This window comes from Elephas maximus, chromosome 7 (assembly GCF_024166365.1).
Source record: "Elephas maximus indicus isolate mEleMax1 chromosome 7, mEleMax1 primary haplotype, whole genome shotgun sequence".
Taxonomy (NCBI): Eukaryota; Metazoa; Chordata; class Mammalia; order Proboscidea; family Elephantidae; genus Elephas; species Elephas maximus.
This window is the reverse complement of record NC_064825.1, coordinates 17,689,112-17,704,216: the sequence shown is the minus strand read 5'-3', so window position 1 is coordinate 17,704,216 and position 15,105 is coordinate 17,689,112. Positions and strand designations below refer to the sequence as shown.

The 15,105-nt window shown below is 36.5% G+C and overlaps 1 protein-coding gene across 1 annotated transcript; it reads right to left on the bottom strand.

Annotated features, from left to right (window-relative positions):
- Positions 1-1,240: 1,240 nt before the first annotated feature.
- On the bottom strand, positions 1,241-13,477 carry MMP13 (matrix metallopeptidase 13). The gene is made up of 10 exons (XM_049889574.1): positions 13,348-13,477; positions 13,019-13,260; positions 11,706-11,854; positions 11,426-11,551; positions 9,078-9,239; positions 7,351-7,468; positions 6,285-6,418; positions 5,127-5,286; positions 3,291-3,394; positions 1,241-2,414 (listed from the first exon to the last, which is right to left on the bottom strand). The coding sequence occupies exons 1-10, from the start codon at positions 13,465-13,467 to the stop codon at positions 2,314-2,316; spliced, it is 1,416 nt and encodes a 471-aa protein (XP_049745531.1). The 5' UTR covers positions 13,468-13,477; the 3' UTR covers positions 1,241-2,313.
- Positions 13,478-15,105: the final 1,628 nt, after the last annotated feature.

Sequence of the window (15,105 nt, the reverse complement as noted above, 5' to 3'; positions counted from 1 at the left end):
ATCAACTGCCAGAAGAGTAAACAAGTCTGTCTTGGAAGAAGTGCAGCTAAAATGCTCCTTAGAAGCAAGGATGGTAAGGCTTAGTCTCACTTACTTTGGACATGTTATCAGAAGAGACCAGTCCCTAGAGAAGGATATCATGCTTGGTAAAGTAGAGGGAGGGTCAGCAAAAAAGAGGAAGATCTTCAATGAGATGAATTGACATGGTGGCTGCAACAATGGGCTTAAACATAATGATTGTGAGGATGGTTCAGGGCTAGGCAGCATTTTGTTCTGTTGTACATAGTGTTGCCATGAGTCTGAATGTACTTTATTGCATTTAACAACAACAAAAACAACAACAATGAATTAAAATTTTTTTTATTTGGTCTTCTTAAAAAAGAAAAACAGTGAGTGAGCTACATTCATCAAGGAATATTGGCAAGAAATGGAAATAACTTAAACGGACCCTCTTTATGTAAGGAAAGATTAAAATTACACCTAAAGACAAAATATGTTCTTGGTAGTTACCGTCGAATTGGCCCGAGACTCATGGGGACTCCATGAACAACAGGGTTGGACTGTTGTGATCTGTAAGGTTTTCACTGGCTGATTTTCTAGTCTTTCTTAGTCTGGAAGCTTCCCTGAATCCTTTTCCACATCCCAGCCACACTTAAGCCTCCCCTGGCAGATGGGTGGGGGCTGTGCTCGAGGTGCCTTAGCTAGGACTTAAGTCCAGATGTCCCACAAAAAAGGTGAAAATTCCACCATTGAACCACCACTGCCTCCAGGACAAAATATACCTTATAACAATGCCTGTCGAAAATATCGTTTTATTATAAACAGTATGAACACTTCTTAATATATTTTGAAAAATGATAAACTTCCTTTTTCTTTGCATGAGTTTTCATGAACAAGATCTTTCAGCTCAATGGTCCTTCTCTTGATGGCCATTCATATATCCAATAAGTATTCACTGATCTCCCTGCCAAGTGCTAGGCACTGTAAAAAGTGTTGGCAAAATTCTCAAGGGAATCGCAATGTAGCAGAACATTCTTCTTTATTATGAAAGTCCCTGTCTTAATATACTTCCAATTTATGAGATATATTTTATTCTCTGTTATACAAGTCTTCCAAAAATAACCTATCTATCCAAGAAACATGGGACAATTAAAATAATTATCTACATAAAATAGGGTTAAAATAATTCTTTTAACCTTAAATAACAAAATGATTTACAAAAAAGTGATACATGGCCTTTGATTATTTTCATAGCAATTTTAATTCTTTACTTTCTGACAGTTGAAAGAACTAAAATACTTTAATAAAAATAAAAATCTTCTCTCTTTATTTTCTATAAGTATGCAAAGAGATATTTATCTTATTTGAGTATAGCCTTTGAGTCACTGTCAAAAGTGAAAATTAAACAGAATCCAAAGGTCAAGTCTACCCTCCTCATCATTAGTCAGGGCCTTCTAACCTTAGTGACTTTGACATTTCTTTTATTGTCCGTGTGGAGAAGGGCATGAACCCCCAAATCTTCTTGCTGTGAAAATCAAATGATTTATTTCTCTGGAAAGTTGTCTACTACCACTATAATCCACTGCCATTGAGTCGACTCTGACCATAGTGACCCTATAGGACAGAGTAGAGCTGCCCCATAGAGTTTCTAAGTCATACATCTTTATGGAAGCAGACTGCCACATTTGCCCCCCATGGAGTGGCTGGTGGGTTTGAACCGCTGACCTTTCAGTTAGTAGCCGAGCACTTTAACCACTATGCACCAGGGCTGCTTCCCCACCAAGGAAAGTTGTCTATAATATACTTATTACAGACATTTGCCCTTGTATGTTTTTTTATATATGGTTACCATATGTTTGTTTAAAAATCCATTTTATACTATTTTATATTTTTTAGTAAAGATTTGTTAATTACATAAATTTGATTTACTTTTATACCTTTGTGAAGTTTCTTTATAATTATATTTGTCAGTATCCTAACTCTTTTTGCTAGACCATGCATCTCATTTTGGGGGTGGGAAATATTGCCAACTGTTACAACCCAAGAATCAGGTGATCTTTAGAGATACTAAATTTCATTACGTTAAAATTCCACAGTGTGGTTCCAGCCACACACAGCCATATAAAAAAAAAAAAAAAATTTTTTTTTTTTTATATGCCATATAGATACTACATATTCAAAGATAATTTATGGAAGCTTGTTCACAGAACTAAGCTTTCCCCTGACATCTGCCGGTGTCCCCCACCCCCAATACCTCTGTAAGTATTTTTCCAAATGTTCTCGAGGATTTAAATAACAATTTTTAAAAGACATTTAACACCACAATAAAGAATTTGTTGGCATGACGCGAACAACGCGGTTACTCCAGATACTGTATTCGAATTGTATGTGTCCATTGAAAAAATAGATGTAACCTAGGAGAAAAAGGCCACAGAGAAATCATTAGAGTTTGAAGTTAATAAATTTACTCCAGCTAACATTAAAGGTCCAATCTGTTAGATCCCACTTTTTTTTTTTTTTTAACTTTTTAACCTTTGTCTTTATAAGCCTTCTTGATGCTTCAACATACCCTTAGTTAAAAAAAAAAGGTATAAAAATTCCCAGGTTCCCTAAATTTTCACTTAGAACCAATTGTTGTCTTACCATGTGTTCCAGTTCTGAAGCTTGAATTACTAATGTCAGTGTATTTTGTTGTAGGTTAGGGAAAATTTCTCTTTCCATAATTAAAGCAGAAAATCATTATATAATTATTAGTTGTCTGTCTTTATATATAAATCAGTCCTCACTCCCTCCCAAATTGAATTTTGTCAATACTCTTTGCATCTTAGTATCTTTAAGTATAATTTAAGGTAGTGCTTGTGTGTTTTTTTTTTTTATGTTTTAGCATTCTTTCGTTGATACAATAAGCAATCATTAAGTCAAATTCTCATTTATTCTAAGCTTATTATTTTTTGTTTGCTCTTCGTGTAAGTATGCATGCAAGAATTATTCATTCTTTGACTGGCATACAGTTATTAGCACATCTAAGCTCTATATGGAGCCCTGGTGGTAAAGTGGTTAATAGTCCTGCTAATCAAAAGGTTGGCAGTTCAAATCTACCAGCTGCTCCTAGGAAACCATATGGGGCAGTTCTACTCTGTCCCATAGGGTTGCTATGAGTCGGAATCAACTTGATGGCAAGGAGTTTTGTTTGGTTTTTGGAAGCTCTGTATAGAAATCCTTTAGAAGGAAAAGTGTTTTGAGGGGCCACAGAAGCCCCCCATTAAGGTTGATGCAATGAAACTAGTTACCATTTTTCTCGTAGACAGCATCTACTTTATCACCAATTCCTGGGAACTCTTCTTCTATTAGTCTCGGGTAGTGTTTATCCATAATATGGTTAGTATCATCATATCTATACAATAAGAAAGAGAAATTCTTAAGTATGTTAGATTACTTATAAATTTGCTTAGAAATGATATAGTGAATATAATGGCACCTTTCAAAATTGACCAGAATTTTAAGAATTTAAGTCCATTTTTAAAAAGTATGATAATTTTTTAAAATTCTGAATTATAATACTGAGTGTATCATGGACCTTTGGTGAGTATTTGTGGACTTGCCCAAAGGCCATCTTTGTAAAGTTTGTTAAAAGCTCATCTCCCATTTCAAAAATTAGGTATCTATTATAGGGTTGCTATGAGTTGGAATTGGCTCCACAGCAAAAGGTTTGGTTTGGTTATTATAAATAATGTCATTGCAAAAGTGTTTTTAGAGTGAAATAAATATGTATTTATTCACTGAACCATTATCTGTTGCTCACCCTACTATGTGCAATGCAACTTGCTAACTTCAGGAATGGATACAAAAGTATATAAGGTTTAATTTCTGTACTTAAAAGTTATAGAGGGTTTGGTGGCGCTAAAGGTTCATATTCCATACTCTTCCTCCCCTTGTTGCATCCACACACTGGCCTACCAAAACATTCTGAAATAACTTAAAGTACAGTTTCCCATATTGTACTCCTGTTTCGGATGAGAGTATTTTACATTTTTGAGGTATGTTCATGTACACACATAACTGCAACACCAGGCAATAGAAGCTAAGCATCATGAAAGAGTAAACGTGAAATGTTATTTGAATACAGAGGAAGGGGAAGTAACCTCCGGTTGAGGTGATTAGAAAAAAGCTTTGCAGATAAAATGGTATTTCAAATGGAGTTTAAGCAACAGGTAGAATTTCATGAGGGACTTCCCAAGTAAAGAAAATTGTGTAGGAAAGGTTTAGGGGAGTAAAAGCACAAAGTATGTGAGGTATGGTAAGAAATCTGTCTTAACCGGACCGTAGATAGGGTGTACAGACTGAAAGCATAGTCTGGCAGTAATGTTTGCAGTCATGAATGTCATTATTACAGATAAAGATGTCAAAAGGTAAACACGGTATTCGGCTCTGTGTGTATGTGTGTATACAGCTGTGTGTGTAAAGCTTTCATTTTAGATATTTCAATTGCTGGGTACCTTTGAGATATTCCCATATTCAAATATAGCCATGCACCTGGGCTCCTAAATGTTACTAATGTCAGTGTTGCCTTAATCTTTACATTTGTCGTTTCGGATGTTCCAGCTCCACTAGCCCTTTAGAATGAAGCTGACTTCACAAACTACTGGCCCAGCAGCTTCCTAGCCAACTTCCCCCAATGGATCACCCAGCTCTGCAGAAATGGAGGTCTCCTATCAATCAATCATTTCCTGTAGTTATTTTGGAATTCTCTCTGGCCAGAGAAGATGGAGTCACATGTGAATTAAGAGAAGGTGACGAGAAAGAGAATCCAGGAGAAAGATTAGAAGGAATAAAGGTGCCAAAGTAAAAGATGGTTTTGTCATGGGGGAGGCACAACTAATGACTAAGGAAGAAAAGAGTAGCTCAGAAGAGGTATTATATATATGTATGTGTTTTATGAGGGCTTAAGACTTTGAAATACCTGTCTACGGTGCTGTCTGCAGTAGATGACATGCAGCAGAAATGAATGACTGATTCAACATTATAAATAATGCATAAGATAATTTACTGTAATGAGAGAAGTTAAAGACTAACTTTTAACTTTGCCTCTATGACACAGTGTGAGTCAGTAAATATGGCTGCCATACCTCCAGACTTGGTTTCCTGAGAAGAAGAGAGTCTTGCCCGTATTCTCAAAGTGAACAGATGCGCTTATCATTTTCACCTCTTTCGGAAATCCTAGCTCAGATATTTTTTTTGGATAACCTTCCAGAATATCGTAACCATTAAGAGCCCAAAATTTTCTTCCTGAAATAAGTGAAAGAATAACTTTATCTTCCAGGGAAATCTAATAGAATTCATATATGTAGGTATTCAACCAAGAAAGACTCATATGTTTAGAAATAAAATATTCAGTATTTGTGATCACTATATTTATGAAACATAAAAAATATGAGCACTCTCCAGAGTTTAAATCTCTTAAAAATCCTAATTTCTTAATTATGAGTATAGCTATCCAAATATCCTAATGAATTTGGCAATTTATTATCTCTGAGTACTCAGTTTGGAGCTTGGTGAAAATATATATTAAAATTTCTGCATGAATAAACAGCACAGTAGGAACAGTAAATTAGATAGAAAACTAAAATTTTACGCCAGCCAGAAATTTGTTCTTTCTTTCTCTAAAAGTAACTTCATTATAGCATTAATTATCATAGTCAAACAATAGAAACAAGTTAACATCAGTAAAATGTTACCCAGTCATTATAAATTAAGATGGAGTAGCACTTTGAAAAACTTTCCATGGTTTTGTGTCAAGGAAACAAGTAGTGTATAAAAATGTATCTGCACTATATATATAAATACGTAAAAAAAAACAAAAAACAAAAAAAAAAACTATGTTTTACATATGGCAAAGGACAGATTAGAAAAGAGAGTGAGAAAATGAATAAAATTGATTTTTTAGATGGATAGAATTATAGGTAATAGTTTTTTCAATATTTCAAGATGTGCATTGTTATAATGTTTTTACAGTAAATAATTTTTAAGAGGAATTAGGAAAAATACTGATATGATTGATATGAAACAGAAAGCATATATGATAAGTAATAGTGTAGAACTTTTAACAAGTCAGATTTGGGGACATTTGGTAGAACAGCATCAGGTGATTTCTGGTTTCCCTTCGTTATTCTTGATTCCTAATTTTGGAATATTTTCAGTAATGGTCATTTACTGAGTCTCTGGTAGCATCGAGTTGTCCACTGTGAACCTGGAGGTGTGGGAAGCCTCACCTGTGGAAGGCTTACCTCTAAACATGAAGATAAGGTCACGTGAAGGATGCTCGTAGGCAGCATCAATACGGTTGGGAACTTCCGGCCAAAATGATTTCGTTAAAAACAGCTCTGCCTCAACCTGCTGAGGATGCAGGCGCCAGAAGAATCTAACACAAAAGTAGAATTCAAAGTTTATAGAGAGTAAAAATACGTATTTTGAAGTAGGATATTTCCGTCCCTCTAGCAGTCTATCTTCACATCATTGCAGATAGTTAAAAACAGTCATTTCCTATCACCTGTGAAGGGGGACAAATCCATTCCCTATTAAGTGCCAGTTACAAATTGTTGCTGTCCTAATTCTATTGTTGGCGTTGTTAGGTGCCCTTGAGTCATTTTCGACTCACAGTTACCCCATACGGCAGAATAGAACTGCCCCACAGGGTTTCCAGGGCTGTAAATTTTTACAAAAGCATTCTCCTACATCTTTCTCCCACAGAGCAGCTGGTGGGTTTGAACCGCCAACCTTCGGCTAGAAGCCCAGCACTTTAACCACTGCACCCCGAGGGCTCCTCTATCACAGATTTAAATTAGGTAGCAATTAATTGATGAATGAATAAGCATATTAGAAATAAAATATTTCATTTTTCAGCACCTATAGTTCCAGGTTTACAAAAGCATTCTCCTCCCAAATTCTAACATAGGTTTCAGAACCAAAATTTTTCCGAAAAAAAAAAAATTTTTTTTTCCTAAAAGGAACTAAGGTGGGCATTGTAACAGTTTACGATACGGTGATTACTTTCAATATTTATCTTTCTCTTACATAATTTGCATTTCTAGATTGACTTGGTTGTCTTTGTAACAAGATTTACAGCCAAAGATGTGAAAAGAATGTACACAATGCCAAGATTATCCATTGAAATGTAAAATGCTCATTCATCACTTATTTGATCTGAAATAATGTGAATTAACTGCCCAAAGGTCTATTATTTTTACTGTCAACTTCATCTTTAGCAGTTTGACCAGATGTTTTGGCAATTTGCAGGCATGACTTCACAAATGTTTGTCACATGCAGGTTTTATGGGAGAATCCCAAGTGTACCTGTCTTTAAAGACCATTGTTTCTCCTCGGAGACTGGTAATAGCATCAAGGGATAAGGAAGGATCGCATTTGTCTGGAGTTTTGGGATGTTTAGGGTTGGGGTCTTCATCTCCTGGACCTGAAGGGGTGAATGAATAAAAGAAGTTACAGATGATGACTTTATTGATGACGCTGGTCTCAGCACAACAGGCTGATTCTGCTAATAGAAAGTAGGAGAAGGTTCTCTGCAGGGAGGCAGCAAGTCCTGCGGCTCCTACATAACAGTACCCTGCACTCCTACTTCCTTCATCAGGGGTTACCAAGGTCTTACAGGTGTGGCTGTCCTTTCTCCTTTCATTCTTCAGGACCCCTTGAGATTCATTTTAACCACAAATTTAGATTTTGGACTTTGATGATAAAATAGGAAAAAAAAACAAAGGACACTGAAAAAAAATTTCCTCATGCTTTGCAGAACTTATCGGTAGGCTGTTCATGAAACATATTCTCCTTTAAGCCATTTCTGAAGGCTCGTCATCCTATAGGAGCCCTCGCCTCTGCCCCTCCTCTTGCCTATTTTACCAGCTGTCAACCAGTTTGCCACAATGCAGCTGGATCTCGGTCACAAGCCAGGTCTTCAGCAACTCTGATATGACTTGCCACATGTTTGTAACTTTTCCACCAGCTTACGTGAGTGAAGATGGGGTGCAGTGCACAATAATAATTCTATATTACGTTTTCTCTGTCTAGTTCATGTTAGTTCTATCATCAGCTCCTTGGTCACAATATTATAGAGATAATAAGAACTGTAAAATAAATTCCTTTTGCCATTAGCAAGTTTATATCACCACCTACGCTAGCTGCTGTAACGATCGTTGGGATGGCATGAGTATATTTCTGAGCTACGTGCTCCAGCAGTGTTTACATCAATGAACTGTGCACTGTAGCTTTAACTCTATTCATGGCAGATGCTCTTCTTTGTTTGGGTTGAAGTTAAATTATTTTGTAAATATTATTGAAAATTTGGAAGAAAAAATGGACAGACGTTCTTATAATGGTCACTGTAGAGGTTGATTATAAACTACCGCAGGCCACTTGAGCAGTTTCTGCTGTGTCAAATTGGGAGTGCTCGAAAGAATACTAGGAATTTATAAAAGCCAGCTAAGATCTCACTTTCACCATTGGTTGTGTGATAAACCAAAAAAAAAAAAAACAGTTGCCATCAAATCAATTCCACCTCATGTCATCCATGTCCATATACTTCCGAGTAGAACTGCACTCCATAGGGTTTTCATGGCTGTGACCTTTCAGAAACAGATTACCAGGGCTTCTTCTGAGGTACCTCTGGGATGGTTTTGAACCATCAACCTTTAGGTTAGTAGCCCACCACTTAACTGAACCACCCAGGGACTCTTGTAGTGTAAGTAGAGGAACACTGTTCAAACTCTTTGAGGCTGTTTCCTCATTGGTTAAATGGAATATAAAACATTTTCTTTTTTTACATATTATAATTGAGGGTAACAAATGTACCTTGCAATATGTAAAATACAAATACAAGCAGTTGTATTCTGCAAAAACCTTGAAGAATGAAATATTTTCTACTTGAGTAGTTTGACTTGGAAAGAAAAAATGAGTATGCTTACCTAGGTTTTAGTAAGAAAACCAGGATAGCATTGACAGTGATAAATTCACCAGTAATTTAGAAAATAGACATATGTGTCTATGCTGCTTCTAAACAGATAAATAGTTACCATAGAGAGCCTGGATCCCTTGAACATCATCATCAGGAAGTACAAAGTGGCCTTTGCCAGTGTAGGTGTAGATGGGAAACATGAGTGCTCCTGGGTCCTTGGAGTGGTCAAGACCCAAGGAGTGGCCAAACTCATGGGCAGCAACAAGGAACAAGTTGTAGCCTATAAAACAACAAAGAAGCAATGAGAAAAGAGTGTACTTCAACAATCAGTTAATGGAAAGAAATATCATCTTTCTCATCCATTTGGCATGTCACTATTTCTCTTTCTTGGCTCTCTTACTCATATTTAAAAATTAATATTTAGTTGCTTGAAGGGAGATTCAAAGTATTGATTTAAATCCTTATAAATAATTTAGTGTTCTCTTTAGTTGTACCTGCCTACCAAATTGAATGTCAACGGATAGTTCTCAAACAACTAGGGATTTACTGTGAAAACACTAGTAACTCTAATTTGCTCTTTACTGTGAAGACACTAGTAATTCTGATTTGCTCTTTGCCTTCTCAAGGTCAGGTGAGAAAAACTGACAGTGATCACCTTAACTGAGAAGTGGAGAAAATCATACAGGGTAGTACATGGCCTGGGTGCTGCCTAGTACATCATCCAAACAGGAGACAGCATCCAAAGGGATGATGACCAACTATGGAGGATGCACTAAATAGGGCCACTTGGTAACAAATTCCATCCAGGTGATTCTTTTGATGATATCTCTAGTCTAGAGTCTAGAAAAAAATGAAACTCTGGACACGATTGGCCAACTTTACTCTGGAAGACCACTCTTCCACTGTATTTACATTGCTTCCTCTAGTCAGGTGTTCTGCCTATTTTTGAGTCTTCTACTACTGGCATTTAAGTTGGAGAGAAAGATAATAAAAGATTAAAAAAAAAAAAAAGATGGTAGAGTTTGTTATTAAAGCAATAGAACACCCCAAAGCTGGAGTCAGTGGTTTCAATCTAACCTCAAAGAACCTTTGCCATCATAGTCTATGCATTAAGAAAATGTACAGTAAAACCTGCAAAAGCCAGAACCTATGTAAGGCAGCAACCTATCAGAGAAGGTAAACACAAATATTTTCCACTAAAACAAGAGATAGAAAAGTGGTAAGACTGCACACTGTCAAAGGCAGAAAACAAGGCAGTCCCATCAAGTTCTAGCTTTCACAGGTGTCACTATATAATCAACCTAGAAAGTTGTGCAGACGATAAGGGCACTCAAAGTTCACATAATTCGAGTGATAATCCTTCATTTAAATGCCTAGCAATGGACAGTATTCTTGGCCTTCAGCTGAAAAATTAATCCAGATTTGTTTGTGTATGTTTAATAAATATTTCGAACCCAGAATTTATGCAGGAATCTAAAACTGAGGCTTACTATCACTCTGTCTTAACAATGTTAGTTGTTGTCTATCTTTTCTTCCTAAAACTATTCTCACCTGTGAAATATTCAGAACATAAACATGTAAACCTCTCAACTTTGTCTGCAAAGACAGAGTCAACTCAAGAGTTGAGACATTGAACATTCAAGGCCAATTTCACTCTTTGGAAAAATAATTATTTTTATTTAAATGAATTATAACAATCATCAGTCCATAGTGACTACCTCTGATTGTTAAAACTAAGGGTCAATATAACTCCAAAGGTAAGCTCTAGTTGGAACAATCTATTTGGCTTTTTTTGTAAATTGACATTCCCAATTCTTTGAGCCTTCAATATTCAGCTACTAGATGAATTCATATTCAACACTCAGTTTTATTTTGTTTGTGTAAACATAAGGCTATATTTGGCGTGTCTTATGTTGTTTGCAGTAAGAAACTACCCTGATTTGTCAAACGGTTATTTATGAAATAAATGATACAGACAAGTCTGAAACAAGTAACTCGTATACCTGGGATCAAAGATTTGGCTAAAATTGTGCCATTCATTTTTCTACCAATGAAAAAACTATTTCAATTCACCTCTAACTCATCTATGACCAACAGGTCCATCCTTCATAATTTTTAGATAGAGATTTGTAATAAACTGTACTTCTGAAACATGCCAAAAAGTAAGCCACAGTAACAGCACTTTGGTTGACCAACAAGACATTTTGACCCTATTTCAAGGTTAGTATCTCTCAAGCTACCAAGAAAAATTATGTAGATTTTTGCTCATTTTCATGTTTCACATTGGTTTATACAAATATCACTTGTACAGACACTATACTCCTAAGTTTTAAATAGAAAATTTTTAGTTTTTTAGAAAATGTAATCAAGTACTAAATATAATTTTCTTCCTAATTTCCTACCAGAGGGTTCACTATCCAATATAATCTAATTACCCATGAATTATAGCTTTATAAGAAGCATTACCTTTGGAACTACTTGTCCAGGTTTCGTCATCATCAAAATGGGCATCTCCTCCAAAATTTGGCCCAGGAGGAAAAGCATGAGCCAGCAGACCAGAGGGGCCATCAAATGGATAGAAGTCACCGTGCTCTACACACAAAAGCAAAAGTTAGGAATCTGATTATACTTAGTAGTGCTCGGTGAAGTTTGTTGAATACTGAAAAAGTAATGAATAATTGAAAGATAGAATAAAAGAATGAAACCAATTCAGGATGAAAACATAAAAATGGTTCTGCTTTATTACCTTTAATTCCAAAAGAGATCATGATATCAGCAGTGCCATTGTGAAGTCTGGTAAAGTTCAGAGGTGTCACATCAGACCAAACTTTGAAGGCTTTTCTGAAAGCCTTTTCAACTTCAGAATGAGTCAGATCCGGGGTATAATTCACAATCCTATTTAACAGAGAAAGTTTCAATTATATTTTGGAGGGTGAAAGCAATTTTCAATATATTGTCTTAGAGTCATGCTTTTCAACTCAAAATACAGTGGTGTCTTAAAAGTTCTGCTAGAGGACCATTGTTTCAAATAATTTATTAATTATTTCAAAAAGACTCATTGCTATTGAGTTGATTCTGACTCCTAGTGATCCTACAGGACACAGCAGAACTGCCCCATAGGATTTACCAAGGAAGAGCTGGTGAGTTTGAACCACCACCCTTTTGGTAAGCAGCCAAGCTCTTAACCACTGTGCCAAGTTGCCACTGAGCTGATCCTGATCTATGGCAACTCCATGAGTGTCAGAGTAGAACTCCATAGCATTTTCAACAGCTAATTTTTTTGAAGTAGATAGCCAGGCCTTTCTTCTGAGGAGCCTCTGGGTGGATTCAAACCTTTGGTCTTTTGGTAAGCAGTTGACCTAACCGTTTGCACCACTGAGGGCTCCTACTATATCATATATCTGATCATTTGGCATCTTAAATTTTAAATATCCAAATGTTTAATAAAACTTATTTGGTACCCTAAAATTTTGAAATTATATAGCCAAATAAGTGGATATCTGTAAAGTTCCTAGAGCGAGAGAAAAAATTAAATTCTTCATCTTTAGCATTGTTATAATAAATACACTTGATGTACTTTGTTTGTAAATTTTCTTGAGGCTACTTTTACTTCTATTTTGATTTCATACCTAAAAGAAATATTTTGAGATTTCCACTGAAAAATAGTGCTGGGCTAACTTAACAATGATAGATGTTATGAGTCATTCGCATCAACAGTATTAGAGTTACTCCTGGGCTTAACTTCCAGTTAAATATTTAAGACCTACCTAACGTTATGGGACTATAAGTGTACTAACCATCATGAATGTTGTTGTTGTTGTGTGCCACCGAGTCAATTCCGACTCATAGCGTCCCTATAGGACAGAGCAGAACAGCCCTATAGGGTTTCCAAGGAGTGGCTGGTGGGTTCGAACTGCAGACCTTTTTGTTAGCAGCGGTAGCACTTACCCACTATGTTATCAGGGCTCCAACTATCATGAATAAAGCTTATGGTAAAAATGAACATTTAACACTATTTAAAAAAAAACCAACACATTTTAAGGACAGTCTATGATTTACCTGTAGGTTAAATCCATGTTAGACCATTTGAGGGTTCGAGGGAAAACATTGTATTGACCCACATCAGGGACTCCACATCTTGGCTTTTTCATGATATTTAAGGTGTTATCGTCAAGTTTGCCGGTCACTTCTAAGCCGAAAAAAGACTGCATTTCTCGGAGCCTATCAACCACGGAGCTTACTGCATTCTTCTTCAGGATTCCAGCAGGATTCTGAGGATTGTAGTATGATTTCAGGTAGTGCTAGGAAAGAAACCCAAAGAGCTTGTTTTAAAAGAGAAGGGCATTTATGAAATGTACCATACCATCGAGACTGGAAAGGTACCCTACCTCGGCAAACTGGAAGTCTTCCTCAGACAAATCATCACTATCGTCATCATCAGGAAGGGGCAGGGACCAACAATGGGTCCAGCTCAAGAGGAAAAAGGCTGCCAGGACACCGGGATGCATCTCGAATGGATATGCCTGGAGGCTGCTGCCTTCTCACGGACAAGCACCTTTACTTTTATAGGCCTACGATGGTGAGTCATCACTTACCGGCAAGTTTCAACCTCCTAGTCAGATGAAGGTAAACATGCTTACTTGGTGACTTTTTTTTTTTTCCTCCCATGAAGTGTGGTTTGTGGTAGCATTTGAAGGAAATACAAAATGAGGGCATCTCCAGTTTCATCAGGGTCTCAAAACCCATCTGGCAAAATAAACGGCCTCAGCATATTTATGGATAGTGTGGGAAGAAGCAGAGAGTAATACTCTTTTCACTTGGCAAAAATGTTTTTCTTCCCTGTAGGGAAGCAGCTACTTTTATTTTTTAAGAAAATAAGAGTATCAATATGGTACGCTGGCTCCCAGAAAGCGAAACCTCATCTTGCTAAAAACTCCCAGGATGTTGTGAACTGCACGGTCTCTGAAGCAACCGCAGAGGGAAATGTTGCCCGCCTGAGGGCCGTGGAACCGGACTAGAACCAAGCGTGGCTGGCCTGTGGCACTGTAGCACATCCACAGCATTGACTCCTGCGGTCGGAATTTAAAAGCACTGGCTTGACCTACAAACCAATATTAAGTTCTGCACAAATTCTCTACAGGTCCAGGCAAAGGCAGAAGAAATCTGTAGAAATACAACTATAACGGCTAACACATATGGATGGATTATGATATGCTGGGTTTTAAAAGTGTTATTTGTTACAACACCCTTAGGAAGTAGGTACTATTTAAGACTTATTTTCCATTTTACACATGAATAATCTGAGGCACAGAGAAATCAATAGCTTGCTTAAGGCCATAGAGTTAATAAATGGCAGAATAAGGATTCGAACCCAGGCCAGTTTACTCAAGAATCCATGTTCTTAACCACCATCTAATATGGCATCTATCCCCATGCCATTCTCAGATATTTTCTCAAAAACGGAGCTCCTTGGTTCCCACACCTTTGGAAGTGCCCAGAAAACTAGAGCTGGAGGTAAACACATGGCCAGTTTCAAGTTTTTCAACTTTTACTTTCCAGTTTGAACAATAGAGGTCCTCTTGGTCCAAGAATTTAGGAAAATAGTCCAAGTGGTTTCTATTCCTTTCAGAACTTCACACTTTTATTATTATAAAATCAGAGTGTCACTTTGGTCCCCTGCAGAGGTAAATGGGTAAAGCCATTTAGAGGTCATGATCTTCAGATTTATTTCACTTTTTAATAAATGACTGAAAATGCAAGTGACTTTAAATGATTAAAAGTCAGAAAAAAAAAAGGAAGCTCAGGTCAGGAATATACTAAAATGAAGGAAAGGAACATTAATACAGATTTAGGGTGAATAGGGAAGGGAATCTAAACATGTTGGTAAATCGTTATAAGTATTTTAGGGAAAAAATTAGTTAAGTAAATTTTATTATGCTTTTATCCAAAATACAGCCAAATAAATGTGTACTTATAAGAGATTGCTTCCCATGAGTTCAAGATTAGATTTGGATTCAATCAGCAATACAAAGTAATAATTTATTTACCTCTTCCAGGTTCAACAACCTTTAACTTTGTGATTGAGTGAAAATTCATTCCAAAGTTTGATTCAGCGACATAAGCTTATAGGAAATTAGTTTTCTTAA

Excerpts from the sequence above, each read along its gene's own strand:
- MMP13 (XM_049889574.1), bottom strand. The coding sequence starts at position 13,467 with ATGCATCCCGGTGTCCTGGCAGCCTTTTTCCTCTTGAGCTGGACCCAT. Across the intron at positions 6,419-7,350 it reads ACAATGGTCTTTAAAGACAG|ATTCTTCTGGCGCCTGCATC; the intron begins GTACACTTGGGA and ends CTTTTGTGTTAG. Across the intron at positions 2,415-3,290 it reads TGCTGTCTACGAGAAAAATG|GTTACATCTATTTTTTCAAT; the intron begins GTAACTAGTTTC and ends TTTTTCTCCTAG.